Consider the following 16181-nt stretch of genomic DNA (forward strand, 5'->3'; position numbering starts at 1 on the left):
TGTGAAGGATGAAAGAAAGAAGAAAGAGAGAAATTGTGAAGGATGAAAGAAAGAAAAAAGAGAGGAATTGTGGAAGACGAAAGAAGGGAAAAAGAGAGGAATTGTGAAAGACGAAAAAAGAGAAAAAGAGAGGAATTGTGAAGCGTGAAATTAAAAATGTAAAATTAAATCATTATTGATAATAATAGCACAGTCCCTAAAATAAGATAGTGGAGCGAGATGTCCCCTATATAAGGCGCCATAAAAAAATAAAAAATCCTAAACAGTCTTCGAACATAATTTACTTATTTACCCAGTAGAAAGAACTGAGAATTGCGGCCGTAATTGAAACTTTGTGCATTACTTGATTAGAATTGCCACATCTCACAAATAAGTTTTCATAGGATGGCAACAGCGTCTTCTGGCTACCATATTACCATACAGATATCGCCAACCCGCCTGCTAATTGTGGCAATTATAGTATATTCCTCATAGATATCTTTGGGGGAGACCTATTCCTTACGTCTATGGGTTGATATATATATAAAAAGGGTACAGTAAAGAAACATTTTTATAAATACAATTGTGATGGAATTAAAAAAAAATAGTGTTATTTTTTATCTATTTATTTGCCAAAGAAAAAAACATTAATAAAACATTCCAAATATTGTTTCAAGTTTGCGTAGACTCCGTGTCTCTGAAAAAGAAATATTTATTTATTACTATAATATTTACATGCGAAATAACAAATATTTTATTTGCATTATTTTTGTAGTGATCTCACTACCACTAGTCACTTTATTTAAATTGTTATTTGTCAAAATTTTTATTTACATTTATTTTAATACAAAAGATTTTATTTACATAAACCTAAACACCTAAATTAATTTCAAATATATCTACTTATAATTGTATATATGTATTCAATAAATAAATATTCGAGGGTCAAACTGACAAACTGACATTGTACGCAACATTTATTTTAGCAGTCTAGCTGCGACATTTGCTTGCCGGCCGGCTATGTAGGTCACGGCCCGCCGCGCCCGCGCAACCCCCGCTCACGCAGTGCAGCGGCTGCGCCGGCGCGGGATCCAGTCCCGGTACGATTTTGACGCGGAGCGCATGTCAGTTTGTCCCTCAACTTTCTCGCATAAATACGTTGGTTTTAGTATAAGTTTTCCCATTCTGCCCTCGCACCTTCTGTTATTCTAAAAAGCTTGCTACGTACCCACGCACTCACGCTTTAGTGGTGACCACCTTTGGAACAAAATGGCGAATGAGGAGAACAAGAACAAAGGATCGGATGAACACGTGCTGAATCGCGTCGCGGTAAAAGTACCGCCGTTCTACGCGGCAAAGCCAAAACTGTGGTTTGCGACGTTGGAGAGCCAGTTTGTTTTAGCTAACATAACGTCCGATGCAACAAAGTATCATCATGCAGTCTCACAGCTGGAACCGCAGTATGCGGAAATCGTCGAAGATATTGTTGAGGGCCCGGCCGCGACGAACAAATACGAAACCCTGAAAAATGAACTCATCAAGCGGTTGTCAGCGTCTCGGGAGCGACAGGTACAGCAATTACTTCACCATGAAGAGCTAGGTGACAGCAAGCCATCACAGTTCCTGCGTCGGTTAAAGAGCCTGGCCGGTTCTGGTGTACCGGATGATCTGCTCAGAACCCTCTGGGCCAGTCGTCTGCCTAGCAGTGTGCAGCCCATCATCGCGTCTCAGGCCAAAATGACGCTGGATGAAGTCGCCGAGCTCGCAGATCAGGTACTAGATGCGGTGTCACCGACCTCTCAGGTTGCAGGAATTTCGGGTACGTCTTCAGGTGGATCTAGTGAGATAGCCGCATTGACCCGACAAGTACAAGCATTGACGGAAAAAGTCGACCGTATGTCGCGGTCAAAGTCAAAAAATCGGAATTTCTCAAAACGTCGAGGTCGTTCATCAGCATCATCCACTAGGTCTCACTCAAACTATAGAAAGTTCCCAATCTGTTGGTACCATAGCAAGTTCGCGGACTCAGCAAATAAGTGTGTCAAGCCCTGCGATTTTACGGGAAACGCAAAAGGCAGTCGGTGATGGCGACCGACGACTGCTCGACTACCGGTCGCCTATTCGTCACGGATAAACGAACTAAACTACAGTTACTAGTCGATACAGGAAGTGACCTGAGTGTGTTTCCCCGTAAATATTTAAAACAATATCGCTCAAAAACAAATTTCGAGTTGTGTGCTGCGAATGGCTCAATTATTCACACTTACGGTTTTTACAACTTAGTGCTTAATCTAGGCTTGCGCCGTGACTTTTCGTGGAATTTTATTGTAGCTGACGTTACGAGGGCGATAATAGGCGTTGATTTCCTTTCACACTACAATATTATGGTAGATGTACGAAACCAGCGACTCATCGACGGCGTCACAACGCTCGCGACTGTAGCGTCACTCGCGAATACTAACGAGAGTATTTCTTCGGTGAAGGTGGTATCTGGTCACTCGGTGTATCACGACATACTTGCTAAATTCCCTGAAGTCACTCGTCCACACGGCGTTCATCGCACACTGACTCACAACACAGTTCACCACATCCGCACTACACCTGGGCCACCGGTCTCTTGCACACCACGCAGGCTTGCGCCTGATAAACTTAAGATTGCCAAGTCGGAATTTGAGGCGATGTTGCAGAACGGTACCTGCCGTCCTTCAGAGTCTGCATGGGCTTCACCCCTCCACCTAGCCCCCAAGAAGGACAACGGGTGGCGTCCTTGTGGGGATTACCGCATGCTGAATGCCCGAACTGTACCCGACAGGTACCCCATCAAACACATACACGACTTTTCCCATTGTTTGTCAGGTTGCACAATCTTTTCTACCATTGACCTGGTAAAAGCCTACAACCAGATCCCCGTGCATCCGGATGACATCGCGAAAACAGCCATCACGACGCCGTTCGGTCTGTACGAATTTCCTTATATGACGTTCGGACTTCGTAATGCCGGACAGACGTTTCAGCGCTTCGTCGATGAGATGCTACGGGGCCTGGATTTCACCTACGCTTACCTGGACGATTTTCTTGTCTTTTCTAGGGACCAGAAGACGCACGAAGATCACTTGCGACAACTTTTCGCCAGGCTGAAGCAGTACGGCATGGTCGTCAATACGGCCAAATGTGTGTTTGGCGCGCCGGAAGTCACTTTTTTGGGCTATCGCATTTCAGGTAAAGGTACCACACCGCTGCCGGCGAAGGTTGAGGCGATCAAGGTTTTCCCTGTCCCTAAAACAGTGAAAGAACTTCGTAGGTTCCTCGGGATGGTAAACTTTTACCGAAGGTTCATCCCAAGTGCAGCTTCACAACAAGCTCCTCTCAACGCGCTTCTCACAGGATCAGTGAAAGGCTCACATCCTGTTGATATCACTGGACAGTCGCTCGAGGCTTTTGAGACATGTAAAGAAGGCCTATGTCAGGCCGCCTTGCTGGCTCATCCCAGCTGTGACGCTAGATTAGCGCTTGTCACCGACGCGTCCGATAAGGCTATTGGCGCCGTCTTGCAGCAGCAGTCGAGGAACTATAGGTCGTGGGAGCCACTAGCATTTTTCTCTCGTGGGCTGAGTTCTTCTCAGCAAAAATACTCGCCCTACGACCGAGAGCTGCTCGCCGTATATGAAAGTATAAAATACTTTCGCCACATGCTCGAGGCCCGAGTCTTCACGGTCTATACAGACCATAAGCCGCTGATTTACGCTTTTCACAATAGGAAAGAAAACTGCTCGCCCAGACAGTTCCGGCACCTGGATCTGATCGCGCAGTTTACCACCGATATACAGCACATATCCGGTAAAGACAATGTGGTGGCCGATACCCTCTCGCGAGTTGCAGAAATTTTCCAGCCAGTAGATCCGAAGCAGCTGGCAGTCGCTCAGCACTCCGATCCAGAGCTCACTCAATTCGCAGAAGGCTCCACGTCACTGTGCCTGAAAAAACTTAAGGTTCCAGGCTGCAACACGGAACTGTTCTGCGACGTCAGTACCAACGTGGTACGGCCCTTCGTCCCCAAGATGCTACGGAGACGGGTATTTGAGAGCCTTCATTCTCTCAGTCACCCCGGGACTAATGCAACAGCCAAACTAGTCTCCGAGCGTTACGTGTGGCCAGAGGTAAAAAAAGATTGCAGGAGCTGGGTGCGAACGTGTTTAGCGTGTCAGCGTTCGAAAATTACACGCCACACAAGCGCTCCCGTTGGCACCTTCAAACTTCCTGCAGCTCGTTTCAAGTTCGTCCATATCGACCTGGTAGGACCATTGCCTCTGTCACAAGGTTTTAGGTATTGTCTCACCGCCATCGACCGCTTTACGCGTTGGCCTGAGGCAATTCCTTTGGCAGATATTTCAGCCGAGACAGTGGCACGAGCCCTACTCAGTGGCTGGATATCCCGATTTGGTTGTCCTGCTGACATAGTTACCGATCGTGGCAGGCAGTTTGAATCCGCGTTATTTAAGAATCTTTCACGCATTTCTGCATTCAACCACCGCCGCACCACAGCCTATCATCCGGCCTGCAATGGTCTCGTGGAAAGATTCCATCGACAGTTGAAGTCTGCCATAGTCTGTCACGGTGATGTGAATTGGGTAGAATCTCTCCCGCTTGTTTTGTTGGGTGTTCGAAGTGCCTACAAGGAAGACCTGCACGCTACCTCAGCCGAGCTAGTATATGGCGAACCACTACGCCTGCCAGGTGAATTTTTTGACTCAAAGGTCGACTATACCCTAGACTTGATGGAGTTTACGTCAAGACTACGGAGTATAATTCAGAGCTTGAAGCCTTCACCTGCAGCTCGCCATAGTGGTACGCGTCCGACGTTCGTTTTTAAGGAGTTAGCCACTTGCAGTCACGTATTCTTGCGTGACTGTACTGTCGGCGGTACCTTAAAACCCGCGTATACCGGACCGTACGAGGTGCTTCAGCGTGACGATAAAGTTTTCGCTATCCTGGTCAATGGTAAAAAAGTCACAGTATCGGTAGACCGAGTTAAGCCCGCTTACATACTACGTGACACAGACACCACTCCATGCACACCTACTAAACACACAACACACACAGCAACACATTCAACTAATTCCACTCTTACAACACAGACACAATCACATGACACACGCAAACACGATACAAAAACACATGTGACACGCTCAGGAAACCAGAGCTCACCAGATCCTGAGAAAAATACTCACACTACGCGATCTGGACGAAAAGTAAGGTTTCCTAACTATTATCGCCCTTGACGGTCTCAAGGGGGGGCTGATGTAGTGATCTCACTACCACTAGTCACTTTATTTAAATTGTTATTTGTCAAAATTTTTATTTACATTTATTTTAATACAAAAGATTTTATTTACATAAACCTAAACACCTAAATTAATTTCAAATATATCTACTTATAATTGTATATATGTATTCAATAAATAAATATTCGAGGGTCAAACTGACAAACTGACATTGTACGCAACATTTATTTTAGCAGTCTAGCTGCGACATTTGCTTGCCGGCCGGCTATGTAGGTCACGGCCCGCCGCGCCCGCGCAACCCCCGCTCACGCAGTGCAGCGGCTGCGCCGGCGCGGGATCCAGTCCCGGTACGATTTTGACGCGGAGCGCATGTCAGTTTGTCCCTCAACTTTCTCGCATAAATACGTTGGTTTTAGTATAAGTTTTCCCATTCTGCCCTCGCACCTTCTGTTATTCTAAAAAGCTTGCTACGTACCCACGCACGCATGCTTTATTTTTTTTCTCGTGACTTTAATAAGATACGGGGGAGATACGCGGCATATAATTTATGGTTTTGCAGTTTTGGTTAAGAATATATCCAGCATATATAGACAAGACAACTGACAGTTTGAAAATGACATATGTATGACATATATATGTGGGGTAGACAAACAATAAAGGCGGCGATCCCGAACACAAGTCTTTATTTTATCCTTGGCAGCCTAACAATATTTTCATTCTATATTTCTTGTGACATAACATCGACTGAGATTTTCTTTTGAAATTTCTAAAAGATGGCAAAACTTTTATTTCTAATTGCACCATGCCATCAAAACTCGGGGATTCCCTTTCTAACTAAAAACGACGCAATTTGAATACAATTTTATTTTTACTTTGTTTTGCTAATTTTAGAATTCAGTTTCAATTACGTAGTGTTTTGTGGTTTTTTTTAAACGAGAATAATAAATTTATATAAATTTTTATATTTTGTTTCTGGTTACAAACAAAGTTAATATTTTTCCAATTTATTTATTGGCAGGGTTATATTATTTTTAATTTTTTAAATGTTTACTTTGTTCAATTTTCTTTTTAAAAAGTAGTATTTTCGTAACCCTGGAACCTACCTTCGATCTTTACATGGTTTGCTATAGAAAATCTTAATTCACTTTGCGGCGTTTCAATTTGCGTCGTATATTTTTGGAATGTAACCACGACGCAAAGTGAGTTATTGGTGTAAATAAAAACTTAAAAATATTATTCTTTTAAACGGTTAAGAAGAATATATATACGTGATATATATTCTTCTTAACCGTCAAACCTGGAGAATTAAGATATTATTGAGCATAATAAATAAATAAAATTCTCTCATCATCAGCTACATCTAAGTCAATTCATGACTTCCAATAAAACAGAATGAAACCCTGCATCCAGCGCCTTCCTTAACAAGATCATATGTGTTGTGGTTGAACGTCATTGCGGTCTTCATTCCAGAACAGAGTTCCCCAAACTTTTTTGTGTCGTAGACCCCTTACCTTGTTTTTCCGTGTTGGGTAGACCCCCTACTTACCTGATATTGATTTCCTGTAAATTTCTAACTGTAGTGAAGTTTAGTGTTAAAAACACATGTTAATTTATACATTTATTAATTGAATTTAAATTAAAACTACTCAAAATAAAATTTTGTATCTGTTATGTAAAATATACGTAACATTAAATAAACTATAAATAAAATAACATAAAATATATACTTCATAGGTACTTTTATAAATGATGTAAATGTTTTGATATTATAAGATAGTATGATGTAAGTAAATAGGTACTATCAGTGTATGTGTTGAGATCCACTATCGTGGACCCCCATTTTCGTTTCATGGACCCCCATTTTTTTTTCGCTGACGTAAACCCCTTGCAGGTTGTCATAGACCCCTAGGGATCGATATAGACCACTTTGGGAATCACTGCTCCAGAACTTTAAGACCAAAGCAGCCATCTTTATACTCTATTGACCTGCCCAAAAATATTGTAGGAGATACATTACGTCATCGTACGTGGCGCATATAAAGAGGAATTCCACAGAAGTATTATATTCTTTGTGTACATAGGACTGAAAGAATGCGCTTTACAATATTTCTAGATTTGTGATTGGCTGACGATTTTTATTGGTGAACCATTGGTTCCACAGTTAAAAATATAGGCTAAATTTGAATAAATATACACACTAGTACTTCGGACTCCGTGTTGTTATCTCTCGTTACATTTTGTTAATATATATGGTGACGTTTATTAATTTATTCTGTTAGAATGAGACAGACTTATATTTTTTGCCGCTACAAAGCAAGGAGGGACTGATAGCAAAACAATAATTAATTTTAATATTTTGTAATTCGAATTTCGAAAAGGCTTATTACGCAACACGTTATTATTTCTGAAACCATTGACATTTGGACCCGGTAAATACATTAATAGACAGCAAAGAAGCTGTGTTGCCAGTAACCCAAAAAAACCCGATGGAAAATGGATGCCGATATAAGGGTGTTCAAAGGATGAGCTCTTCTAGCATTCTTCCAATGATGTAAAAAATTGGTCACTATGACCATTCACCAATTTAAATCTTTTACTCCTGTAACCAATAAACCTGTATATGTTCATACTTACTTTTCTTTGGACCGCCTCTGCGCAATCCTATAGATCCTTCTTAGCTCCAACAGTGCTCGCATGATGACCACCAGCTGCTGCTCGAAGTCCGACTCCTTGACGTCAAGCGGGATGCCTTTCTGCGTGCAGATCTTGACGTAGAGGCTCCAGACGGAGGCGCGCACATGACATAGTTCCACATGCCGTGCGGCTGCAGCCTCCTTCAGCCGGTTGAGCGCCAACTCCCATTCGATCACACGGTTCTTCACTTTATCATATCGCCACTACGGAATTCAAACCATATCATGTAATGGACGTCCACTGTACGACGTTTGCCTCCTTCACAGATTATAATAACACCGGTTGGAAGCGGTTGGCATGAACTTTCACTTACCTTTTTGTTAGTTATATTGGCCATGTCCACAACGCGTTGTCAAAAAGGGTATTCCAAATGATTTCTTTGATAATATACTCCTAATACACTCTGGAGCCTTAAAATTCTAGACGTAATACGTTCCCCCCCACAAGGTTGATAGACATCTTGTCAAGGTAATTCGAAGATACTGAATGCAGACGGCTTTCAACTGATTCTGTCGGAAATCTATAAGAGTAGCCTATATCCAGCAGTGGACCTCCTATTCCCCTTCTTAAATTATGGGAAAGTATACCAGGCTATTTTAATTACTAATATCATTGCACTTTCTTAAAAAAATCCGTCAAATACAATTTCAAATATATAAGAGATGCAAAACTTATTTATAACTTCGCTTTAAACCAGTATGTCCCAATGATGACCACGCTTCACAGGGGGGCAATTCAAAAGTGGACTCTACACAAGTTTAACCCTTTCGCTTTAATATTAAAAAAATATATGTATATGGTAATCAGGGGGGCGTAAGAGTTTTAGAAAGGCTTAGATGGGGCATGACAAATAAAAGATAGTAGGTAACAGTGAAGTTCTACATCAAATAAATCTAAATCAACAATCCGAATTTTACAGTAATCTGTATATGCGTATATTTAAATATACCATGTATCTATGTCTAAGTTTTTGAATCTAAGAATAAATAAGTTTCATTGTCTCATTGATCATCACCCGCAAGTCAGCGAGCGTGTTATTCAGGCCCATGATGAACAGCTTCTTCTCCTCGGTAAGCGCAGCGATCTCTTGTCGGGCGCTTTCCAGCATTTCCAGGTCTCTCTCCTGCCGCTCCGCCAGGGCGCTCTTTGCGGCAGCTGTGATACTTATGTATTTATTTACGTACACCAGCAGTACATCCAAATCGAAATTACATTAAAAGTTATCGTAAAAATAATGGTTTTGTTATGTATCCCTTTATAGATAACACTACATTAAAAATAAACTGATTGAAAAAAGATTGAAGAGTAAGGTAGGTGATCGCACGTAAGAAGAAACATCTGCCTTACGAGTTTAGACTCCAAATAAAACTATTAATTTGAAAAACGTTTCCTTTGGAGTGCAATCTTCTTTAAGGCTGTTTATATCATATAATATCATAAAATATGTAAACAGAAATTTTATTCATTATTCAACTAACACAGTGATTCCCAAAGTGGTCTATATCGACCCCTAGGGGTCTATGACAACCTGCAAGGGTCTACCTTAGCGAATTTTTTTTTTAATTTTACGTACATTTTACATAACAGATACAAAATTATATTTTGAGTGGTTTTAATTTAAATGTTTTTACTTTTAGTTTTTAACACTAAACTTCACTACAGTTAGAAATTTATAGGAAATCAATATCAGGTAAGTAGGGGGTCTACCCAACACGGAAAAACATGGCAAGGGATCTACGACACAAAAAAGTTTGGGGAACTCTGAACTAACACGTTGCTACTTCCATACTTAATTATTGGTAGCGACGTTATCTTGTCAACTGTTTAGTTACCTAATGCCTCGTATCGATTCAACACGTCTAATGGCTGCTTAAACTCGGGGTAGTCACGAACCACTGACATGAGGTAGTCCTGAAATATAGAATTGTTAATAATAATATTGTATTTGCACAGTGCAATGGTGGCCTAAAGGTACAGGACAAAGTTGAAGGTCGGTTCCATGGATACAATATTATATAATTGAAACTTTGTTCATTAATGATGTAGAATTGTCACTGCTCACAAAGAAGTTTCCAAAAGATGAACAGCAACATCCTCTGCGTATCATTATATCACACTACGTCAACCATCTCTAAAACTTCGTCGATGGGACCACAACCAACGTCAAACATGAGGCGATAGTGCAATTAACAGTATAATATAATATGATAATAATAAACAAAATATGTGTTAAATATTTGAACAATAAATGTAATGTTGCAAAATAAAATAGTAAGGAAACCTAGAATGTAGTGGTTGAGAATGGATGTATGGCTAATGGAATGAAAGAGAAAGACTAGAAAAATTGTAGAATGAAAGAAACAGTACGACAGATAATATGATACATGAAACAGAAGAATGATTATAATAAAAAATATGAATATTAGAAATAAAAAGTCCCTGTCCCACGCGAGATAGGGGAACAAGGGGTCCCAACAGCGGGGATCATAAAAAAAAACATGAGGCGAAGTCTCCCTTTGTACAACAGACTTGTTTCTCATGCGCTTCGCCTACAAGAACACTTCCAGTGAGCAAACGCATCAGGACATTGCATTGTCAAACATCGCAACAAGACTATTTAGTTTAGGTTGAAGTTGATGATGTTATCCCGGGGGATTTTACAGCTTCATCGAAACTGAGTTCACGAATCGGAAGGGTTCGTGAATTAAGTAGAAGATAAATGAAGTAGAAGTATCGTTGATGTTGAAGTTGAGGTTGTGTATGTGGCTTGGGACGCCAGCGTGGACTACAGGCGAGTCAAAGATGGATCAGGATCAAACCCCGATTCGCCCACACTTTTCGCTGTTAGGGAGCGGGCGGCCGTAACAACGGGTGTTGTGGTCGCTACAAGAATCGACGTGCAATATGATACGCCGCGCGACTGTGGGATCTCTATATTATTTCCGAAACTATATGCAATAGAAATGTAAGAAAAGCGCTTTCGTTCAGTTACACATCTGTTAATAGAAAAATATTGTTGATATTTACCTCGTATATAGTGTAATCTTGGACTTGTTGCTCCATCAGTTGCTTTACTTGTTCCATCTCTGCTACGCGCATGCGCATCTCTTCGGTCTCCCGCGTTTTTCGCAGCAGCACCTGTGTGTCCGCCTCCATTTTTCGCTCCGCCCTGTCACGCTTCTCTTGGTTTTCCCTTATAAACTAATAGAAGAGATTTATAGAAATATTATCAAAATATTTATTTTTTACGCATGCAATGAGAAACAGGTGTTGCAAAAAAAGAGCGTATGCCACATAACGAACAAAACAGATGACCACTGAGACCTTCAGTTTTTAGAGCAGTATTTCCCAATATTGGGCTCCCGTCTACAAGAGGGCAGTTTGTCTGCTAAGGGGAGCAATTCGAAAATGAAATCGACACGAGTTTAAACTTTTCGCTCTAATATAAAAATTACGTATGATATATAGAGGGATATAAAAATTTTAGAAAGGCTTACGTGAGGCATGGCACAAAAAAGGGTCAGGAACACTGTTCTATAGTGAAGACAATAGACCGGCAAGCGCAGTGTAGCACGTTCAAAGGCTGCTTCCAGCCTGTCCATTTAGAAATGGGGGGGGGGGGGAAGCCGTGTCCCGCAGTGGACCTCCTAAGGCTAAAAATATGTGGTTAAAAACTCATAACGCCTCACCTTGTTGAAGCTGATAAAGGATTCCTTCAACAGTGTCTCCTTCTGTCGCAGCTCCTGCCACTTGGCGTCCATGATCACTCTGTTAGCCTTCTCCTCTTCGCGCTTTGAGGCTAACTTCTCCTCTGCCTCCATCAGATCTCTTCGAGCCTGCTCCATCAACACTTGCGGTGTTGGCCGGGCCACGTCCCATACCGGATATTTCCTGTTTTTTAATTAAAAAGTAAAAAGTTGTATAAACAACTTGCGGCATTCTTCCTAGGGCCAGTAGGTCTTGAGATAGTAACAACACGAAGTGCAAAGTGGAAGTGTGTATATTCATTCGAGCTTCGCCCGTATACTTATGCCGACGTAAATTAACAATTTAATTTCCGTGGAATTCCCCTTTTCGATGCCCCGCTGACGATGACGCAATGTTGCCACTACAAACTTGTAGAAACCTTAACTATTGGATAATCATTATCACTCTCATATAAACACCTAATCCAAGGCATAGGTCTTCCAGAAACATCGCCATGAGAACCTCTTTTGTTCTACTTGCAACCGCCGACTAGCCACGACCATAGCTATGCCGTTGATCCACCTAGAGGGCCGTCTCCCCATGTCGCGTCTACCAGTTTGTAGTTACTACTCAAGAATCTTTCGGCCGCTATGGCCATCGGTTGCACAACCGATGTGTCTCCCCCCACCGCTACTTCAGACAATTCTTCGAGCCACGTCGATGACCTTGGATCTTCTGTAGATCATCTCATTCCTGAATGAACCTCGCAGCTTTAAACTGCTCTCTTGATTGCTCTCCAGTTAAGCTTCTGTTTGTTTTTATGTAATTACTATTTCAGATAGCAATGTGTAGTAAATATCCTCTGATACTTACCTCGTTATTCCTGCAGTCTCCATTTTAGATTTGAAATATTCCGGCGTACATTCTACAGGTGGCCCATGCGGGATAGCTATAGGAGCTAAATCCTTTAACGTTTTCTTCATTTTGTTACCTTAAAAATTTTAATAAAACGATATACGAAGTAATTTATATCAAAATAATACTGATCTTTTGCCACGTTGCCTAGCAATCGATATATCAATATGTCTCTTTATAAATTTGACTGCCATATGCGTATAACTTTAAAAATAAACGTACAGTAACAACTTTAAAATCATTATTTAGCGTTTTATTTTAAAAATCCATCGTTCCCTTTTGCTAGTATGGATATACGAAACCGTCATTTTAAGGCACAAAAAAAATTCTCTCCCTCTCTCTCTGCAAAAAAAATTGTACCAAAAGTCAACGACGTGCGATTTTGATTACAAATGATTGCTAGTTTTTGTAATACAACTCAAATGTAATGATGAAGTTAAAAAAGAGCGAAACCGCATCGTCACTTATGAAATAAATCGATCCTATGTTATAATACGAAACAATCATCACTATGGCTAATCAGCCATAAGCCTGTCTAAGCAGACTTAAAAGAAACTATTACGCATTATATACATAGACAGTGATTGGTGGACCTGCATTAATACCATCTACTGCAGTCTAAAAAATCTGGATAAATAATAACCACAGATAAGTATCGTTAAAAATGGCAAAAGTTGATAGAAAAGCTAGCCATACAACAACCAAGACTGGCCAATCGTTCTAACTCACTACTATTTCAGGACAACGCATGGCCTCACTATATATATATCATACGTTTGCTTAAGTTAGAAGAGTTGCGACAGGAAACTTCCACTCTGCTCTCCGATTAATTATAACTTCTCGAAATTCAAGTAATTTTTTGCTTTAAAATATATGTGATATTGATGAAGCTGTCAATAACCTATGTAAAAGGGGAAATTCATATGTAGGAACATAAATATATTTTGTTTTTTAATCCCATGATATTAATTTTTTTATAAAGTAACACTATCACGATTAGGTACTCTGTATATAAAAAAAAGATTTCAATAATTGTCACTGTCAAAACATCGCCGTATAACCAATAAATTTCAAAAGCGGCACACTAGTATCGCGGTATAAAACTATAATCAAATTATAATTAAGAGAAATTAATAAGCTTGATTCATATAATAGCAATCATAGATTTAAAACGCAAAATGGAGTTAAACATTTCTTTCCTTTCGGGGCTAGGATGCGGGATATGTATTGGCATATCTATATTTGCTTTAAGAAAATATTTCGGTTTTGTATCAGATACAGCTAAAGCAGTACAAAAGGTATATACTTGGATTTTTTTAATTGGATCATTGATGGAAAAATATTCATCAAATCTCTGTTGCCGGTTTACATACAGTACGATTGGTTATAGGTGTAAAAACTTGAAAGGGGTGAATGTACAGCTCATATGTCAGCAAAAATCCGATTACCCTGTATATAGTAATCACTGTAAACAATGTTACATCAATTTATTTTTCTCTAGGAATGTTTTGGTTCAATAACTTTTAGCAGTACAAAGACTGCGGGGACATATTATAATGCATTTAAATCAAATTCTTAAAGCGCTTTTTGTTACTATATCACCAGATCATTATTTATAAAACCATTAATTCTTTCATAGTGCAGTATTTTTCAACCTTTTGTGCCATGCCCCTCCTTAGTTATTATAGAATTCTACATGAAATGGTTAAATTCGTGTCTTGCCCACTCATCATTGTCCCCCTTTGGAGCGTGAGCCTTACATTTGGAAACTATGGAATAGGGTTTATCATACATTAATTGACAGCAAATGAGCTATGAACTCACCTCTTTAAGATTTTACACCTATAACTAGTCACCCAGTAAATTTATTTCCTTATCATATTCAATGTTTAAAGATGCATTGCTCTTAAAGAACACCCTTCCTATCAAAGATCTGTTATTGCCTATAATCAACTTTATTTATAAACCTTAAAATTGTTTATTTATTAAGATTAATAAAATTTATTCTTTCAGTTTGCATCAGATTCAGAATACAAACTAGTGTTAGTTGTCAGAACAGATTTGAACATGGGAAAAGGCAAAATAGCAGCACAATGTAGCCATGCAGCTGTGGGAGCGTTTGAAAAGGCACAGAGAAAAGATCCAGAAGGACTTAAATCTTGGCAGATGACGGGACAAGCTAAAATAGCACTTAAAACTGACTCTGTTGATGAAATCAAACAAATAGCTGACAATGCAAAAAAGATGGGCTTGATAACATCACTCATTAGAGATGCTGGAAGAACTCAGATAGCACCAAACTCTATAACAGTCTTAGGTGTTGGACCAGCACCTAAGGATGTGATTGACAAAGTGACTGGACACTTGAAGTTACTCTAAATATATATATATCTCTATTAGACATTTTTTTCATTTTATGTAACTTATGTAATTTTTCACAAACCACTGTATGATTAATTTCTAGAAATATGTTCTTGCTTATCTTTGAGAATAAACTTAAGACATTTCGCGAATATCACTTTGGTGTAGCTAAGTTTAGCTTCATAGTCTTGTCATCTTGAATGCTAGGTGAAAGGGCTCTGGAAATTGGAAAGGTTATGCCGTTACTCAAAACATATTAGGCTAGGTTAGGTTAGCCTTTGGGTGACCGAGAAAGCCAAACATTGGTATGCTTTAATTAGGTTATGAGTACACATTAAAATATAAAAGAAGATCTAATATATATGAAATCATTTAACATCATTCATGTTCATAAAACTTTCATGCAGGTTCTCTGTAGACTTTTAATAACACTAGTTGGAATAACCCTTCATCAAACATCTGTTAATGTTTACCTGTTTATTTATTATTATAACTAACATATAAATATATTTACATATAAAACGATAAGCATGGTAATACCTACACCCACACATTTTTAATTTAAATTTAATTATTTAATCATATTTTTCAAACTCTCTATGCAACTTAAAACCAGTACAATTGTATGAAAGAAAACAACATTCTGTAAGGATAGACAGTCCACAATAATTAATTTCAATATATGATAACCTAAATTTTGAAAACACTTTTTCTTACTATATTATTAAAATATTCATTATCTATAATCAACCATTACATTGTGCTGTAAAGGTAACACGCGGAAGACCTACAATAATTCAGAAAACCTTTTTTTCTCATTTTCGTTTAAATAAAACAAGAGTTCTTAAGGAGAAAGAGGGGATAAATTACAAGGAGAATATTAAAATCTTTTCCCAACATTTTCCCATAGATAAATGAAATAGAAAAGAAATAAAAACTTTTTCCTGACTAGCTATACTTTACCCTTTTACACATCTAACCTGTCAACATATATATAAGGGGTGGCCAAACTGAGGCTCGCAAGCCACATGTGGCACATTGAACAATTATTTTTGGCTTAGATTGATTGTCGAATTATTTCAATTTTTAAATTTATATAAAAATTTCTGGGAAATCGGAAGAAATTACTGGTGTGAATAATTATTATTATTACACCACAAAATTAGCGAAATCCAAACACCGATCATATTTAACTTACCGGCATCTTAAGTATTATTAGGAGTGCTGTCATATATGTGTGCCATTATATCTAACTTCAATGCA

At 39.3% G+C, this 16181-nt stretch overlaps 2 protein-coding genes across 2 annotated transcripts; one reads left to right on the forward strand and one right to left on the reverse strand.

The window, feature by feature from the left end:
• Nucleotides 1–610: 610 nt before the first annotated feature.
• LOC137923954 (coiled-coil domain-containing protein 42 homolog) lies at nt 611–12625 on the reverse strand. The gene is made up of 7 exons (XM_068767216.1): nt 12516–12625; nt 11645–11846; nt 10983–11156; nt 9788–9866; nt 8971–9110; nt 7896–8158; nt 611–676 (listed from the first exon to the last, which is right to left on the reverse strand). Exons 1-7 carry the CDS (start codon nt 12623–12625, stop codon nt 652–654), a joined length of 993 nt encoding a protein of 330 aa, XP_068623317.1. The 3' UTR covers nt 611–651.
• A 975-nt stretch (nt 12626–13600) lies between these two features.
• Nucleotides 13601–14941, forward strand: LOC137924263 (peptidyl-tRNA hydrolase 2, mitochondrial-like). Its single transcript, XM_068767645.1, has 2 exons — nt 13601–13855; nt 14571–14941. The coding sequence occupies exons 1-2, from the start codon at nt 13736–13738 to the stop codon at nt 14934–14936; spliced, it is 486 nt and encodes a 161-aa protein (XP_068623746.1). The 5' UTR covers nt 13601–13735; the 3' UTR covers nt 14937–14941.
• The last annotated feature ends 1240 nt before the right edge of the window (nt 14942–16181 follow it).

The sequence above is a fragment of the Battus philenor genome, unplaced genomic scaffold (genome assembly GCF_028537555.1).
Source record: "Battus philenor isolate CCGP_79_NKW_IND1 unplaced genomic scaffold, ilBatPhil1.0.hap1 SCAF_23, whole genome shotgun sequence".
Taxonomy (NCBI): Eukaryota; Metazoa; Arthropoda; class Insecta; order Lepidoptera; family Papilionidae; genus Battus; species Battus philenor.

Excerpts from the sequence above, each read along its gene's own strand:
- LOC137923954 (XM_068767216.1), bottom strand. The coding sequence starts at position 12,625 with ATGAAGAAAACGTTAAAGGATTTAGCTCCTATAGCTATCCCGCATGGG. Across the intron at positions 9,111-9,787 it reads GAATCGATACGAGGCATTAG|CTGCCGCAAAGAGCGCCCTG; the intron begins GTAACTAAACAG and ends TAAGTATCACAG. Across the intron at positions 8,159-8,970 it reads ACACGCTCGCTGACTTGCGG|TGGCGATATGATAAAGTGAA; the intron begins GTGATGATCAAT and ends TGAATTCCGTAG.
- LOC137924263 (XM_068767645.1), top strand. The coding sequence starts at position 13,736 with ATGGAGTTAAACATTTCTTTCCTTTCGGGGCTAGGATGCGGGATATGT. Across the intron at positions 13,856-14,570 it reads CAGCTAAAGCAGTACAAAAG|TTTGCATCAGATTCAGAATA; the intron begins GTATATACTTGG and ends TTATTCTTTCAG.